At 41.4% G+C, this 16,192-nt stretch overlaps 1 protein-coding gene across 1 annotated transcript; it reads right to left on the bottom strand.

The window, feature by feature from the left end:
• Positions 1–2,507: 2,507 nt before the first annotated feature.
• ESM1 (endothelial cell specific molecule 1) lies at positions 2,508–14,685 on the bottom strand. The gene is made up of 3 exons (XM_001365430.4): positions 13,951–14,685; positions 7,941–8,090; positions 2,508–4,092 (listed from the first exon to the last, which is right to left on the bottom strand). The coding sequence occupies exons 1-3, from the start codon at positions 14,252–14,254 to the stop codon at positions 3,992–3,994; spliced, it is 555 nt and encodes a 184-aa protein (XP_001365467.1). The 5' UTR covers positions 14,255–14,685; the 3' UTR covers positions 2,508–3,991.
• Positions 14,686–16,192: the final 1,507 nt, after the last annotated feature.

Genomic DNA, 16,192 nt, shown 5'->3' with positions numbered 1-16,192 from the left:
TCTTCTCTTTAGATTTATTCTATATTTACTTATCCTATATATGTCTTTGTTGGCTTCCCCATTCAGATGGAAACTCTTTGCAAGTAGGGATGTTGAATTCATTGCATTTGTATTTCTAACACCCAGGACAGTGCCTGGTAGTTGGTTAATGAATAGATCGAGATATTTTATCTCTTCATGGCCAAAGTACTATTAGCTTGTCCTGGTTTATTGTCAAGGATACATGAAGAGGATAGTAAGTATTACGAGAACTGTAGTGATAACTGGAAAAAATAGAGTACAAACCTCTTGTCTCACCCATCTAATCCAATGCCTATTTTTTTGTCTTTCCCTTCCCTGCCCCATCCACCTTTTTTTTCTGAAACAGAAATTCATATTTTATGTGACTTAGCTATTTCAAAGATCATCCGATCAACTGTCATATTGCATCTTTTTAAACCCTCACCCTCCATCTTAGAATTAATACTGTGTATTGGTTCCAAGACAGAAGAGTCGTAAGGACTGGGCAATGGGGGGTTAAGTGACTTACCCAGGGTCACACAGCTGGGAAGGGTCTGAGACCCTAGGACTTCCCTACTCAAGGCTTTGTTCTCAATCTATTGAGCCACCCAGCTGCCACCACCATAAAATATTTTTGTGCTTTTTTTTTAACAATAATTTTTAAAACTGTGGGTGTTAATAAAAATGTCAATATGTAAAAAATTTTATTAATTGTTAAAGTATTCATTATTTGACAAAAACATTGATTATGTAACACTTTGCATGTGTTGTTTTATTTTAATCTCACGATAGTTCTGGTAGTTTTGCACTACTACTGATTTGAATACAGGAAGAAGTCAAGAAAGTTGTGTCTATGTTTCATTTTGTTGTGCACACATACATACATATTCAATATGTATATAATGTTAGCACTCTGAAAGCTTCTCAATCCATTGAGTTACTGTGGAAATTTGTGCATTTGTAGTCAGAGAAACTGGGTTCAAATACTGGTTCTACTCTCACCCCCTGGATAGCCTCTCGGTAACCTATAAGCTCCTTCCAGATCTGTAAATCAGAGACAGAGCTGGAAGAGACTTTGCTGTTCACATTCAGTTGTTTCAGTTGTTTCTGATTCTTGATGACCCTACTTGAGGTTTTCTTAGCAAGAATGCTGGAGTGGTTTTCCATTTCCTTTTCCAGTTTATTTTACAGATGAGTAAACTGAGACAAACAGGGTTAAGTGACTTGTCCAGGGCCCCATGACTAGCAAGAATCTGAGGCCAGATTTGAACTGAAGGAGATAACTTTTGCTGATTCCAAGTGCAGTAATCTATCCACTGCACCACCTAGCTGCCTGATCTGGAAGGGACCTCAGATGCTATCAAATCCAACTTCTTTATTCTACAGATAAGGAAAATGGAGAGATGAAGTAACTTCCTCAGTCATATAAGTAGTAATATCTATGGTGGGATTTGAACCCTACTTTTCCTCGACTTCCTGACTCTGATATTCTCTCCACAAGTCCATGCTGCCTCCATTTGGTTTATTTTTACCATTTCCCTTACTTTGTAAAACACTGAAAAACATGCCAAATGTGTCTTTTTACTAGATTCCCTCCCTCCCCCTTCCCTAGCCCCATCATGCTCCTCTCCTCTTCCTCCTGGACTTCCCAGTTTCCGTCAAGACTGAGCTCAAATCCCAGATTCTAAAAGTAACCTTTCTTAGTGCCGCCCACATTGCTAGTGCCTTCCCACTGAGGTTACCTCCCATTTCTTATATATATACATATATGAGAGACATATATGTGTGTATATATTTATTTCCATTTCTATCTATACTATGTAACCACGTATATATGTACTGTTTATATGTAGGTATTAGTATGTTGCATATGAGCTCCTTAAAGGTGGGGACAGGGTTTGCCTTTCTATCCCCAGGGCTCGGGCTAATACCTGGCATTTAGTGGCCACTGAATAAATGATCAGTCATGAGTTGATTGACTGACTGTCATGTAAGTGAAAGAGCAGGGATCACATCCGATTCTTCAGGACTTGGGAGAACCAATCCCCACCCCAAACCGGGAGCAATTGGCAGCAATGGAGAGAACGCCATAGCCATTCCAAGCATGTCTGGCTCCTGGCCTTTGGAAGGGTAAGAAAAAACTCTACACAGGTAAAAAGAATTCATCTTTGAGTTCTTCCTTCTCGTCCCTACCTGAACTAACGAGCTATTTACTTCCCAAAGAAAGGCTGTGAGAAGGAACCAGAGAAGAGACTCAAGTTCTGGGCTGGTTAATAAATAGATGGAGATCTTTTATCTCTTCATGGCCAAAGTACTATTAGCTTGTCCTGGTTTATTGTCAAGGACATGTGAAGAGGATAGTAAGTATCACGAGAACTGTAGAGGGCGATTCTTCTTCAGCAGGAAAGCCAATAAGAAACCACTTTCTAATAATGAGATCATCTGATGAAGCTAGAGAAAGACAAAGCCTGCCCCAGTTAGGAAGGACACTGAATCAGCGGCAGATCCACCATGATAGCAGTTTGACTTTTATTGAACAATAATGAACGTGGCCTTTTAAAAACAAAAATCGAACAGCTTGTTAGATTTACATTCGAAGACCCCCACATGCCATTTGCAACTCCAGCATAAACTTAGAGTCTAAGATCTGTGTAAATAGTGAAATCATTTTTAAATAATAATAATTATTATAATAACAATAATAATTATACTCAATTCTTAACTTCAAATAAAATATTTTGCAAATGTTCCTGGCCAGCATCTCGTGAGGCGGTCCAGCATAGGCTAGGATCATCTTAACTGTACCCCGATTTTCATCATACATCCCCATTTTCCAGGTTTAAGAAAGAGGCATACAAATCCCTCAGAGTCAAAAAAGTCAGCCCACGGGCTTAGAATGAGTCTTCCTTTGTCTGCTTTGCTTGAAGAGTCATTTGCGATTGTGAAGTTGAATGACATATCAGTCACAGTACATGGGGGTGGGGGTGGGAATCTAGTGAATATCTAAGGGTCATGTGGCTGAAGTGTTCTAGATTCCACTTATGCTTATGAATTCTATTATTATCATCGCCATTCAGCCAGCAGGTTACTGGTGTTTGGAAAGATAAAGCTGCCTTTGGGAGCCCTCTGGAGTCTCCCACTACCATCTTCTTCATGGTCTATGCCATGCTCACCTCCTCAAGAAAGAGATAAATATGGGCATACTTGGTGAATCATAGTAACATGTAGCATTATAAAAATATATAAATATTTACCCTCCCCCCACATTGAACAAAAATGTCTCCATCCCCTGCCTCTGAGGTGGAAACTCGTTCTTTCAGATTATTTCCAAAGCCACACCTTCCCTCTGTCCTGGAACCTCCCATGAGTCATCTGAGTCTGCAGGTATCTAAGCAGTCCTTTAAACTGTGCCCTAGTATTAGCCCCTTCTACACAATTTCACAGAGGCAGCAGACGTCCATCCCACTTGTTTGGACTCGGTTTTCTCATTTGGATTTCCCCTTGTTTCTCTCTACGTGAAAGAAAGCCCTCAATCCTATTACGATCATTACCATGATGGAAAGTGATCACAAGTGAGCATATGATATGGATCCTACCCTTCCTAGGCTTCCCATACCTTGTAGTCAGGCCATGCAAAGGACAGGGTAGGAGGTTTGGCTCTGGATGTCTTCTCTTTGGCACTCACACCTGCATACTGGAATTATTTAAATGTCTTTTCTTTGAATTTCTTCAATATTGCTATATAGCTTACCAATCTAGAATATGTCTAGTGATCAAATACTTATCAAGACAAATATCTAACAGTGTCCAGTCAGACGCATTTTACAGAATCTAAGTAAAGGTCCCCCCCCCACCCCCCAGAGTCTCGGTGGATCACAGAAATTTGGTTTTCCTATTCAATAATCAGATTGCTTTTGAAATGTCTGACTGTGTATTAAACAATCTTCAAAGGGAGGACTCGTTTGGCTGTCCAATCAAACCATAACCGGTATCAGCGGGGATTTAGCCATTTCATTATTGGAGAGCGAGTTGCATTCTTTTTCACAAATTGTTCTTTGACTGAATTGCCATCTCCAGAAGCCATGTCATGATCTGTAAGGTCAAGAACAAAAAGCAAACTCAATTATCTGTGGTACCTCCATAGGTTAAAAATATTTGTGAAAAAAGTATCGCTTTGTGCTAGAAATCCTCAATTTGTAGAAAAATATCAGCCAGGTTATAATAATTGCTGGCATGGACTTAAGCCTCAGAAGGTTCTATATTCAAATCCTGGCTCATTCATGTATTTGCTAGCTGTGTCACCTTGGACAAGTCACTTAAACCCATAGGACATAAGCTTCTTTGCCTATTAAAAGAAAGAAAACCACAAATATGTAACCCCCTTGGGGGACTCAGTTCTAGCTATAAAGATTCAGGATGATTCCTGAGAATTAGCTCATATGAGATTTCCAGGAATTTGTGCTCTCGGGCAGAAATATATAAAACAAATTTCCCAGTCACATATCAACAGTGATCTTTCTCACCCCTGTGGCCAATCTAGGGAAATGCACACAAGGAAAAGAAGGGGGAAAGACCACCCAGGTTTCTGAACCTCCGAGAAGAGTTGTGCCAAAAGGTTCAGAGTTCTTTTTTTTATTCATACTTGGCCTCGAACCCCCAAATGAATTGGTATACAAGGGATCAAGGTGGACCTAAAGATTTTTGTGTAGCCTGACATGGAAAAAGGAGAGTGAGACAAAACTCAGAGAAGACAGCTGTTCTTCATTTCCTATGGAGAACTGAACAAGAGGAAATAGTGCCTTAAGGTGCAGTATGAAGGATGTGGGTTAGACATACGGAAGAATTTCCTGCCGTTGAGGATTGTTAAACCATGGACTAGACTCTACCAGGAGCCCATGGAATCTCCTTCTTTGTAAAATGACAAAAAGAACCAGAGATAGGGTTAGAGCCTCCTCCTGGTGTAGCTTATTAGAAGGGTAAGGACAAGAGTATCCTTCATGGTCCTTTCCAACCCTGGATTTTTATAAAAGCAAAATGGAAGAGAAAACTGTGAATAATTAGGGGAAAGGAGGAAATCTGATGTTAGTCTTTAATAGATTTATTTATTTGTTTGTTTATTTATTTATACACTCTCCCACCTAACCATCACCAAATGAACGCCTCCTTGTAAAACCAATCAACATAGTAGCTGTCTGACAAAGTCTGGTGCACAGTCACAGTTGTCCCCCGCAATGAAAGAAGAAATGTATTTTCTCCCTGAAGAGAGCTTATATTGTATTCCTGGCTTTGGAATCTATATTTAAAGTAATCTGGCCAATCAAAATATTTCAAGCCAATGAAACACTGATGATACAGATCTCAAGACACAAGTCATAGACATTTAGAAATATTGATTAATATTTCCCTTATAATTTCAACTAATACTCCATCCACTTATAGAGTCAAAGTGTTAAAAAGGAAAAAAACAAGGTGAGTGAATCCTCCTTTATCAGCTGCTTATCTGTTATTTATAACAGACTCTTATTGCATTCCATACATACACTTATTCTAGTTTATTACATTGTGATGTCCTCCGTATGGGTCTTCCCTCCACCAAAGCAGATTCCAACCCACACCCACCCCCTTCACCCCCCCCACGTCCCCACCCCCCACCCCCATCGAACTTCAAATATCATCATTACAATATTCCACCACCCTGTGGTCAACGTGGCCGGAAGTCCCTTTGCATTTGTCTAGGCTGATCCTCAAGAAAGAGACAAACTGTTGGTCATCAGGCCAATACTTGAATCCTTCCCAGTTTGGTAGGATATGCCAAAGTCTGTGCCCCAAAGACGTCTCCACCCGGAAGGGACCCATGAAAGAGAACTTCACTGAAGAACACAATTTCACGGCTATGTCTAAAATACACACTTCGAGGTTCATATGTTATAAAGTTGGAAAAAATATTCATTTCTGCTTCTTCAATGAAATGTGCTGAGGATCTATTTAGAGTCACCCTAGATACTAACTCTTCCTCCTACTCAATAATTTGAAAAGAAATCCCATGGTTAAAAGTATTTCAATTTACAGGGGCCAATGGTTTGCCTCCGATTGTGCCCAGGGACATTACATGAGAGTGATGTATTAGAGGCCATGATTTGTAATGTGTATCATCTTGCATTCTTATGTTACGCACAGGTGCCAGGTAGCATGGTTGGGGAAAGAGACACATTTACCAAATACAATAATAATAATAATAATTTATATATAAATTTATATATAAATAAATAAATACAATAATAATAACAACAATAACTAGCTTTTAATAGTGCTTTAAAGTTCACACAGCACTTCATATATGTGCATAATTAATTAGGTATTTAATATATAATGAATCATGCAATATTATTATAATTAATTATGGTCACAATGAATATGTATGTTATATTTAATTCATTATAATTAATACAAAATGTAAGAGATCAGGAAAACCTGTCTGAGTTGGGATTATTCATTATTTGAATGATAGGACATTGGATATCTAGATTATTAGTGAATAATATATTCACTATTCACTATAGCTAATATATGAAATGAGCTGATATCCTTTTAATAGAAACAACATGGAATACTGACGCGAGTTGGCTCTAGAATCAGGAGGACCTGATCGGGCACTCTATATCAGAATGCCAGCCAACTCTCTAAGACAGAGCTTCCTCACCTTTTTGATGAAGCCCCTCTCAGATGAATGTTTCATTTTTTGTGAAATTCATAATTCAAGGAAAATTGTATTTTTCCTTGATGTATTTTTCCGCTTCAATTCAAATTTATGAACCCTGAAGTCCATGAAAGGACCCATCCTCTAAGACACTGATGAATTGCTGATCTATACTGGTGTTTCCTCATTAAGGAATTAATTAACCACTTAATTAATTACTTAATTAATTAATCACATATCGATTATTTAATGTTTCCAGTTTCCACTAACATAATACTCTAAGATGAACATGACTCTGGCTGTGCTAATAGGGTGAGAGCTCCGGCTGGTCCTCCTATGAACCCAGAAAGGATTTCGATGGGCTGGCCACTCTCTGAGGACCAGGCTGACCAAAGGTTATCGCTAAGACAACAGACTGGTCATTCTTCAGAAAGGCTGGCTGCTAGACTAGAGCCACCTCTGAGAGTGCTTTCTGGCTTCCAAATATGTACAAGGATTGGGATCAGCGTTGGAGTGTCTGCAGAAGTAATCACAGATTTCTAAAAATCCTACAATCAAAATAAGCCTATTGGGCAGGACTCAGCTGGAAACTGTGGGAAATAGGCCAGTGCCCAGACATGCCACATCTATAAAGTACTTGTTAGAACAATCTCATTCATTATCCAAATACCCCTTGCTCCCAAACCTAGAGATTCGCAGGAGTACTGACTCAGCCTAGTCATTGCAAGACAATAAATAAATGAGCATCAAATTGCTTTTTTTTCAGTTAGTTTCTAATAGCCTGGCTTGAATATTTCATCCTTAAAATCATTCTTTCTAAGTGAGATCAGGAGGGGAGTGACTTTGGCTAGTGAATGCCTAAAGCAGCTCACTGAAGGATTTACAGAACTTCTGTATCCTAATTAGTGTCTCCACAAACTGGAGAAATGAAATAATCGGCAGAGAATTAGATTCATTCTCTCCCTGAAAAGGAAGAAGAGTTTTCTATGAAATCTCTTAATCCTTAGACTATATGTTTTAGTCTTACAAAAAAATGTTTTTTTCTTCTTAAAAGCAAACAACAATAACAAAGACTAGTTTGGCTTCCCCTTGGGTTATATCCATAGCGCAGAATACTCAGGAGCTACTCCTTTTTTCTACTCATCTACTTAAAGTAAAATAAAGATTAATATTAAGAGAGCAACTGGTAGATCAAGGACATAGTGATTCTGATTCTTTGGCGAAATTCAGGGTCAGTTCTTACCTGAATGGGCCACCGATCTCCGGCCAGAAGGCTTTGAATTAGCCTGGAAAAAGGAAAATTTCAAACATTTTCCGTTGACTTTATCACATATGATAGATGGACAATTGCAGATCTCTTTGCAGTTCATCCCAAAGGTACCAAGGGGACACTCTTGAGGATTAAAAAATAAAAAAGTTTAGTGGAGGGGCTGATTATTTCTACTTTTCATCCATTGTATTCCCAAACTCTTAGCAGTTAGATGGCACAGGGGTTAGAGTATTGGACCTACAGTCAGGGAGACTCATCTTCCTGAATTCACATCTGCCCTCAGACTCTTACTACCTGTGTGGCACTGGGAAAGTATCTTAATCCTGTTTGCCTCAGTTTCCCTCATCTGTAAAATGAGCTGGAGATGGAAATGGCAAACCATTCCAGTATCTTTGCCAAGAAAACCCCAAATGGGGTCATGAAGAGTCTGATGCACCTGAAACAATTCAACAATACCCAAATGATCAATAGTTCTAATTTGAAGATGAACCTCAATTTACATTTTTATTTATTTATTTAAACTTATTTTATAGGTTTACAAGTGCTGATTTGCTAAAAAAAAAATGAAACATAAAATTTAGACTAAAATGACTCTCCTAACAGATCAGAAATACCATAGTGATTCAGGGATTAATAATAATGGCACAATGGAGAGCTTGTAGTCACAGGACCTGAACTGAATCTGAGATCTAGACTTAGCCTTTCTAAGCTTCAGTTTCCTCTTCTCTTAAATGAGGAGATCAGGTCCAATAACCTCTATGGTTCCTTTCAAATCTGGATCTGGTTAACATGTCACACAAATTATCTCATCTGATCTTCACAGTAATCCCACAAGTATGATTTAGCCCCATTTTACCAATAAGGAAACTGAGGCTGAGATGTCACTTGCCTACGTTCACATAAAGAAATGTGCAAGACAGGATACAGACTTGGGTTTATTCATTACAATAGGTTTTCTGTCTCCCTTAATTACTCTTGTTAAGTCTAACAGAAGAAAAATTATCTACACACAACCACTTTCCCTGGAGGAAAAAATAGTATTTTGGTGGGAGGAGGGCCTCATAGACAAAGATCTCATTTTACAGTAGAAGAAACTGAGGCCCCAGTGTTAATCAATAAAAGAGATGGAGCTAGAATCTATATGCTCCTCAGTTCTTATCTAATGGGATTTCCACTATCCTATGTTACATTTTCTGCTTTCTTTCTTTTTCTGAAGGGGAGTTAGGTTTTCTTGTGCGCTCTCTCTCTCTCTCTCTCTCTCTCTCTCTCTCTCTCTCTTTTTCTTTCTCTCTCTCTCTCGTTCTCTCTCTCTCTCTCTCTCTCTCTCTCTCTCTCTCTCTCTCTCTCTCTCTCTCTCTCTCTCTGACTCTGTCTATCTCCCTGTCTGTCTGTCTTTCTGTCTGTCTGTTTCTCTCTCTCTCTCTCTCTCTCTCTCTCTCTCTCTCTCTCTCACACACACACACACACACACACACACACACACACATACACACACCACCACCAAACATCTTTTTAATAGGTTTGCTATGTAGAAAACCAAAAGAAATGAAAGTTAGAGAAAAATAACAGAGGGCATAAAATTCCACCTTATAGTTCCTTAGAGGTTATGAAATAGGGATGAGTAGTTAGCTTTGAGTATAGATCTGGTTTATAGATCTAAAACTGGAATGGTCTCTTAAGCATCATCCAGTCTAGACTTTTTACAGTTAAGGAAGTCATACAGGTAGTAAGTGGCAAGGCCAGGATTTGAACTTGGGTCTTATGAATCTAAATTCAACACTCTTCAGCTGTGTGACCCTGGGTAAGTCCCTTAACCCCCATTGCCTGGCCCTTACCACTCTTCTGCCTTGGAGCCAGTACACAGTATTGACTCCAAGATGGAAGGTAAGGGTTTTAAAAAAATAATAAAAAATAAATTCAACACTCTTTCCCATGTACTATGTTCTACTTGCTAGTTACTTGTCAGGACATGGAAACCTCAGGCTCTGCATAAAGTTCAAGAGTTTCAGCCCCAAAAGGAGGAAAGAAAGCAAGAGCTCCAACCCCAGCTCTGCTCCTCAAAAAAAAATCTTCCCCTGATGCCCCACTCACCCCTTTTTTGAGTCTGAAATGGGCACAATAAAATTGACTTAGTTGTTTTCTCTGAGGGAAGTGATGATAAAGCCAACTGAAAACCTAAATCCTAGTATAAATACAAAGTAGGAATTAAAGTTGCCTGTTAATGGCTATCCATACCTAAGGGAAAGCTTACCTTGTTTCATCAAAACAGGAAAACCCTTATGTTGAGGTACAAAAAAATGCCACTAACTAATGTATGGCCTAGCAAAAAGAGTCCTGAATGGGGAGTGCCACAGCCTGTCTTCAGATACCATCTCTTTTACTTATTAGCAAATCCAACTTCTATGGGCTTCGACTTTGTTGCTGCTGTTGAGTTGTTTCTGTAGTGTCTGACTCTTCCTGACCCCATTTAAGGTCTTCTTGGCAAAGGGGTACTGGAGTGGTTTGACATTTCCTTCTCCAGCTCATTTTACAGATGAGGAAACTGAGGCAAATAGTATTAAATAACTTTCACGGAGTCAAACAGCTGATAAGAGTCTGAGGCCAGATTTGAACTCAAGAAGATGAGTCTTTCTGACTCCAAGTCCAGGGCTCTATTCACTGCCTCGCCTAGCTGTCCCTTAGGCTGCCATTTTATCCTCTGTAACATGAGGGTGATGGAATCTACAGTTCCTTCCCAATCTATGATCATTGATGAAGTGTGTTAAAGTGCATCCTTTTCGAGGGGTGACTCTTGTTTTGTTACTCTTGGACATTAGTCAATCCAACCAATTGTGGAGATTTGCAAGATATCAATGCAGACAACTTCAAGGGAGTGAAGCTATATTGGCACACAAAAGCAGAGGCAGCCTAAAAATTCAGTTCATTCCCAGACGGGCTTTAAAATATCATCCACAAACCCTAGCACAGGGCTAGTCCATATGGTGTGGAGACTCAGTGGCTACCTGTTAGCTGATTGCAGTCTGGGCCACATAACATCAAACATCTGGATGACTAGAAATTGCAGTCAATGACCAGCTTTCGTCTGAACATTTGGGGTCATTTAGACACAACCAAACTTGAGCTGCTTTGGACAGCTGAAGGACTAAGTGTTGGCTCAAACAAAATGGAGACGTTTTCAAATCTCATTCCAGTTTGCTCACAAAAGCTTCCCCTGACTAATACTTCAGAGCGGGAGAGAACAAAGCATCCAAAGCAACATTTCTGAGGAGTCTGAGGTCAGCCTGAAAAAGGAATCCTCAAAATCTCTTTAGAATCAACATCACTCACAGGTATTACAATTATCCAATGGAACAACAGCTTGCTGCATTAATTTGGAATCTTTGCAGTTTGTTTCTTAACCCTTAGGTGATCTTAGAGTTTAAAAGATCTCAGAGGGGGCAGCTGGGTAGCTAAGTGGATTGAGAGCTAGCCCTAGAGACGGGAGGTCCTAGGTTCAAATCTGGCCTCAGACACTTCCCAGCTGTGTGACCCTGGGCAAGTCACTTAACCCCCATTGCCTAGCTCTTCTGCCTTGGAGCCAATACACAGTGTTGATTCCAAGATGGAAGGCAAGGTTTTAAAAAAATAAAATAAAATTTAAAAAAAGATCTCAGAGTTTAGGGTAACTAGGTGACTCAGTGGATAGAGAGCCAGATCCAGTGATGAAAGGTTTGGGGTTCAAATATGGCCTCAGGCATTTCCTGTCTATGGGACCCTGCACAAGTCATTTAACCCCTCTTTTCCAGCCCTCACTATCTTTTGCCTTGTAACTAATACCAAGTATCAATTCTAAGACAGAAGATTAGGATTTACAAAAATAAATTTAAAAGACCTTTTCATGCCAGGAGGAAAAGCAATCTACAGCCTATATTTGCTATATTATAAGTATGATTGTGTTAACCACTTCCTCTCTAATTTCCTTGCAACAAGCCTTGGTCTTTTTTGGCTGATAAGAACTGCTATTTACAGAAAATGTGATCCTATTCAAACAAAAACTCCGTGTGTGTGTGTGTGTGTGTGTGTGTGTGTGTGTGTGTGTGTGTATGTGTGTGTGTGTGTGTGTGTGTGTGTGTGTGAGAGAGAGAGAGAGAGAGAGAGAGAGAGAGAGAGAGAGAGAGAGAGGGAGGGAGGAACAGAGCAAGAAAGTTTGTCAAATAAATGTTTCATTAGATTCCATCATTACTCCTGTTCCAAACTGGATATATTGGTAGAGAATAATAGTAACTATAAAAATTAGCATTGTCATCATCATCATAGCCCCTTAGAATTAAAAAAAAACAACCTTTCTAGTTCTTGGCACTTTCTGTGGGTAAGAAAGTTGTTCATTTTGAAATTATTTTTAAGTATTGGGAAATTTGGATAAACTTTTAAAATCTTAATAGCAGATGGCTGCATTCTTTTCTTAAATGTATAATTTCATTAGAAATGCATTAATATGGGGAAATTCCTAAGTGCTTTCATTTTTTTTTAAAAAAAGCTTTCTTTAATTTGTAAAACTTGGTCACTTTTTAGTTCTTTTTGCCTACAGTAAGATGTTTTTCTCTATAGTTATAGTTCATAAAAATTAGAGAAGACAGTTTCCTGATATCATAAGGCTGAAAAAAACCCAGATTTCTGGGGGGCAGTTATGGCTCAGTGGCTTGAGATCCAGACTTCCAGATGGGAGGTCCTAGGTTCAAATTAGTCCTTAGACACTTTCCAGCTGTATGACCCAGTCACTTAACCCCCATTGCCTAGCCCCTGGTATCAATATAGCAGTAAGGGTTAAAAAGGAAAAAAAAAAGCATTGCTCTGATGGAACCTTGATTCAAAAATATTTCAAATGAAAAGCACTCAAGTTTTAATAATTTCTACTAATACTTCCCTCTGCTTTTAATCAGCAGATTCAAGGGCACAGAGACTGTCTCTCTTCCTAGCTTCCAGGACTACCCTCTCCTCCCTGGTTGCATCTCTTTCTTTCCTTCAGATTCCATTTCTTCTTTCGTACTTGTATATTGCTCTGACTGGCCAGCCCTGATCTAAAAAGGGCTGGCTTTGGTTCTGTTGATCAGAGAATCCTTTTTCCAGTGTTTGGAATACTGATGGTGCTCCCCGCCCCATTCCCAAGTCGGCACTGTAACTCCCCAAGAAATAGTTTAACTTGAGTTGTCTCCACCCTAGAAACTTTCCGGATCAAAGAATCACCACCAAATCCTTTCCTGATGCTCAAATACTCCAGGGCAGATGCACATAGCATCTAAGACAAAAGATAGTCTGCTTTATCTTTAATTGCTCTCCAAGGAAGATGTTACCATCTTCCTTCGAAGGCATTTCTCTGATGAACTTACTAAGCTTTCACTGTGTGTGTGTGTGTGTGTGTGTGTGTGTGTGTGCGGTTCAATTTGATCTTTGGCCATTGCTTACAGTATCATTGTGTATCCTTCCGACCTAAGAGGATTCCTTCGCTGGGGTGAGTGAATCTCCTCTTTGATTCTTTCCCAAGAGAGTCCTCATTAAGAGTAGAATGGAAAAGGTGCTAAACTTGGAGCCACAGAACCTGGGTTCATACCTCTATTTTTGATATTTACCCTTCAGCTATTCACTTAATAATGACAACTCATATTTACAAATTTACCTGTATTATCTTATTTGACCCCGTGAGGTATGTGCTATTATATTTTAGATTATGTTAATCAATTTTACAGATGAAGAAACTGAGGCTGACTTGCCCACCATCTCACAATTAGTATGCCTCTGAGAATAGAATTCGAACCCAGATCATCCTGGCTTCAAGTACAGTGTTCTGGCCATAGGTCACCTAGTTGTTTCCCCTGGGGACTCGGTTTTCCCATCTGTAAAATGAATCCACAGACAGCCGAGGTCCCTTTCCAGCTTAAGCTCTAGAAGTGAGCAGAGCCCTCTACCTGCTGCTTGGCTGGTCAGGTAAAGAGAGCCCCTTGTTTACCTTTGCAGATACCAAACTCTTCACCGAAAACATCCTGGAGGTTGGAAAATTGGCAGTGTAGCCCCGGGCCGCACTTGGCGCCGTCCACGCCGGACACCGTGCGGTAGCACCTCTCCCCGGCGGCCGCGGCGCACACGCGGCAGCATCCGCAGTCGTCCAGCACCGTCTGTTTGCAGCGCTGGCTGGTTTTGCATTGGTTGCTGTCGCAGTGCGCGGGGCAATCGACCGCGTATGTGGGGGGCCAGGTCCCCGCCAGGTGCACAGGTACCAGCAGGGCGGTCAGCAGCAGCCAGAGACACTCCATGGCTGATTCTCCGGGGCACGAGGAGCCTGGGCTTCTGAGTCGAGTACTCAAGTTTGAGCCCAGCGTTCGGGACGGAGGGGTGCGGCGGTCCCGAGTCCAAAGGAATAGCTGAGCATCGGGCTACAAGTGGATGAGTTTTATACGCTGGGTTGCCCGTACGCTTCGCCGTCATCCATTTCCTCAATCCGGCCGAGTTGTCGTCCTGCCAAACTCTCTTGTTTTAGTTTATGAAATCCAGGATGAAGGTTGGATTAACACGCCGCTGCCATCCAGGAATTGAAAAGCCCGAGCTGATGTCATCTGTTATGTTTAGTTAGTTGTTTTGCATGAAGACTCAAAACCCGCTCACATCCGTCTCAAAAGCTCAAGGACGTCTGCAAAGGGGGGGAGGGGGGAAGACAGAGATTGCACACCGTCACTGAGGACAGGAACTGCTTTGACACCGGGCACCTCACAGAGCGAACCTTTGTCTTGCAGGAGAAGCCCCTGAAGTGAACGGCAACATGGTCACCCGCGTGAATCACACGGAGACGCTCCACTTCAAAAAAGACTAGGAAGCAGCTTGTTATTTGCCCTCAGTGGGCAAGCATTTGTTAAGCACCCCTACGTGCCAGGCAGTGTTCTGAGCATCCCCTATGTGCCGGGCACTGTTCTGAGCGCTGAGAATACAAGGAAAGGCAAGACAGTCCCTGATAGCCGGGAGCTCACCGTCCAATGTAAGATCATTCGCCATCTATGAGATCATTTGGAAGCAGAATTGATTACATTGTACTTTTTCAGTGCTCAGAAGAAAAGAAATATTTTGAGAGGGACTTTTCCTAGCTTTTAGCACCCCTGCCTGCTTGTGTGTGTGTGTGTGTGGGGGGGGGGGGGGGGGGGGGCTTATTTCCAAAGCAATGATTCAGTTAGCATGTGTCTACCTAAAGCTGTAGCTCTCCATTGCAGGCGGGGTTGAACTTTGAAATCTGTGCAAAAAAAAAAAAAGCCACAGAAGAGGTAAAACCCCTGCTGGCAGCGTTTCTAGGTTACTCGATCCTGGAAAAAACTTATCAGTTGGACTTCCACTGACCCAGAACTGCCTGGGGAGAAGGCTAATCCATCATCTGCCCTGCTTGTCCAGTGACTGAACACACTCAAAGTCCTTCCCCTCACCTTAGGGCATCTGTCAGAGTCCTCACTCAGAAATGCCAAGACCAGGCAGCTGGCCCAGGAAAACAGGCGAGCCAGCGGGGAAATCGGAACACTGCTCGCGAGAGGGAAGTCCTCCGGAGGGGGAAACCTTGCTGGCCGCAGAACAAACTTACACAGCCGACGGGTGGTTGGCGCCACCCTTTCGGCAGCCAGACCCGGGAAAAGCCAGGGCAGACCTTTGGAAATGGCACCTGTGAACGAGGGCCTTCCTGGGCAAGACCCGAGGGGCAGGAAAGCTGAGGGAGGGAGGGAGAGGGAGCTGCTCTATGCCAGCCCAGGTCGGGAACCTTCAAAGAAGCCATTTGTATGGCGCTTTAAGATTTACAAAACACTTCACACGCATTAAATGATTTGGTGCCCCAGAGAGGTAAGCGGCGCTGTTAACCCGTTTTACAGACATGGACACTGAGATTCCGACGTAGTGACTTGCCTAAGGTCCCACCGCTTGCAAGTTGTTAGGGGGGAGAATTTGAACCTAGGTTTCTCCTGTCTTCGAGTCCTGAGAGTGCGCTTAATCTCGCCCAAACTTAAGCAACTGTGCCGGAAAGCATCTCTCCCTAAAACAGGACAACTGCATATTACCTTTGAGGCAATAACTCCAGCTTACTAGGCTTTAGTCTCCTCCTCATCTAGATAGAAGGCTCCTTCCTGCTCTAAGAGTCTATTCTGGGTCATGAAATAGGAGGCGTTTCTATGATACAATAACTTCCCTCAAAGAAAAGGAAGAGTGTAAGATGGATCTACTAC

Source organism: Monodelphis domestica, chromosome 3, assembly GCF_027887165.1.
Source record: "Monodelphis domestica isolate mMonDom1 chromosome 3, mMonDom1.pri, whole genome shotgun sequence".
Lineage (NCBI taxonomy): Eukaryota > Metazoa > Chordata > Mammalia > Didelphimorphia > Didelphidae > Monodelphis > Monodelphis domestica.
The sequence above is the reverse complement of the archived record's forward strand: the minus strand, read 5'-3'. Positions and strand labels throughout refer to the sequence as shown.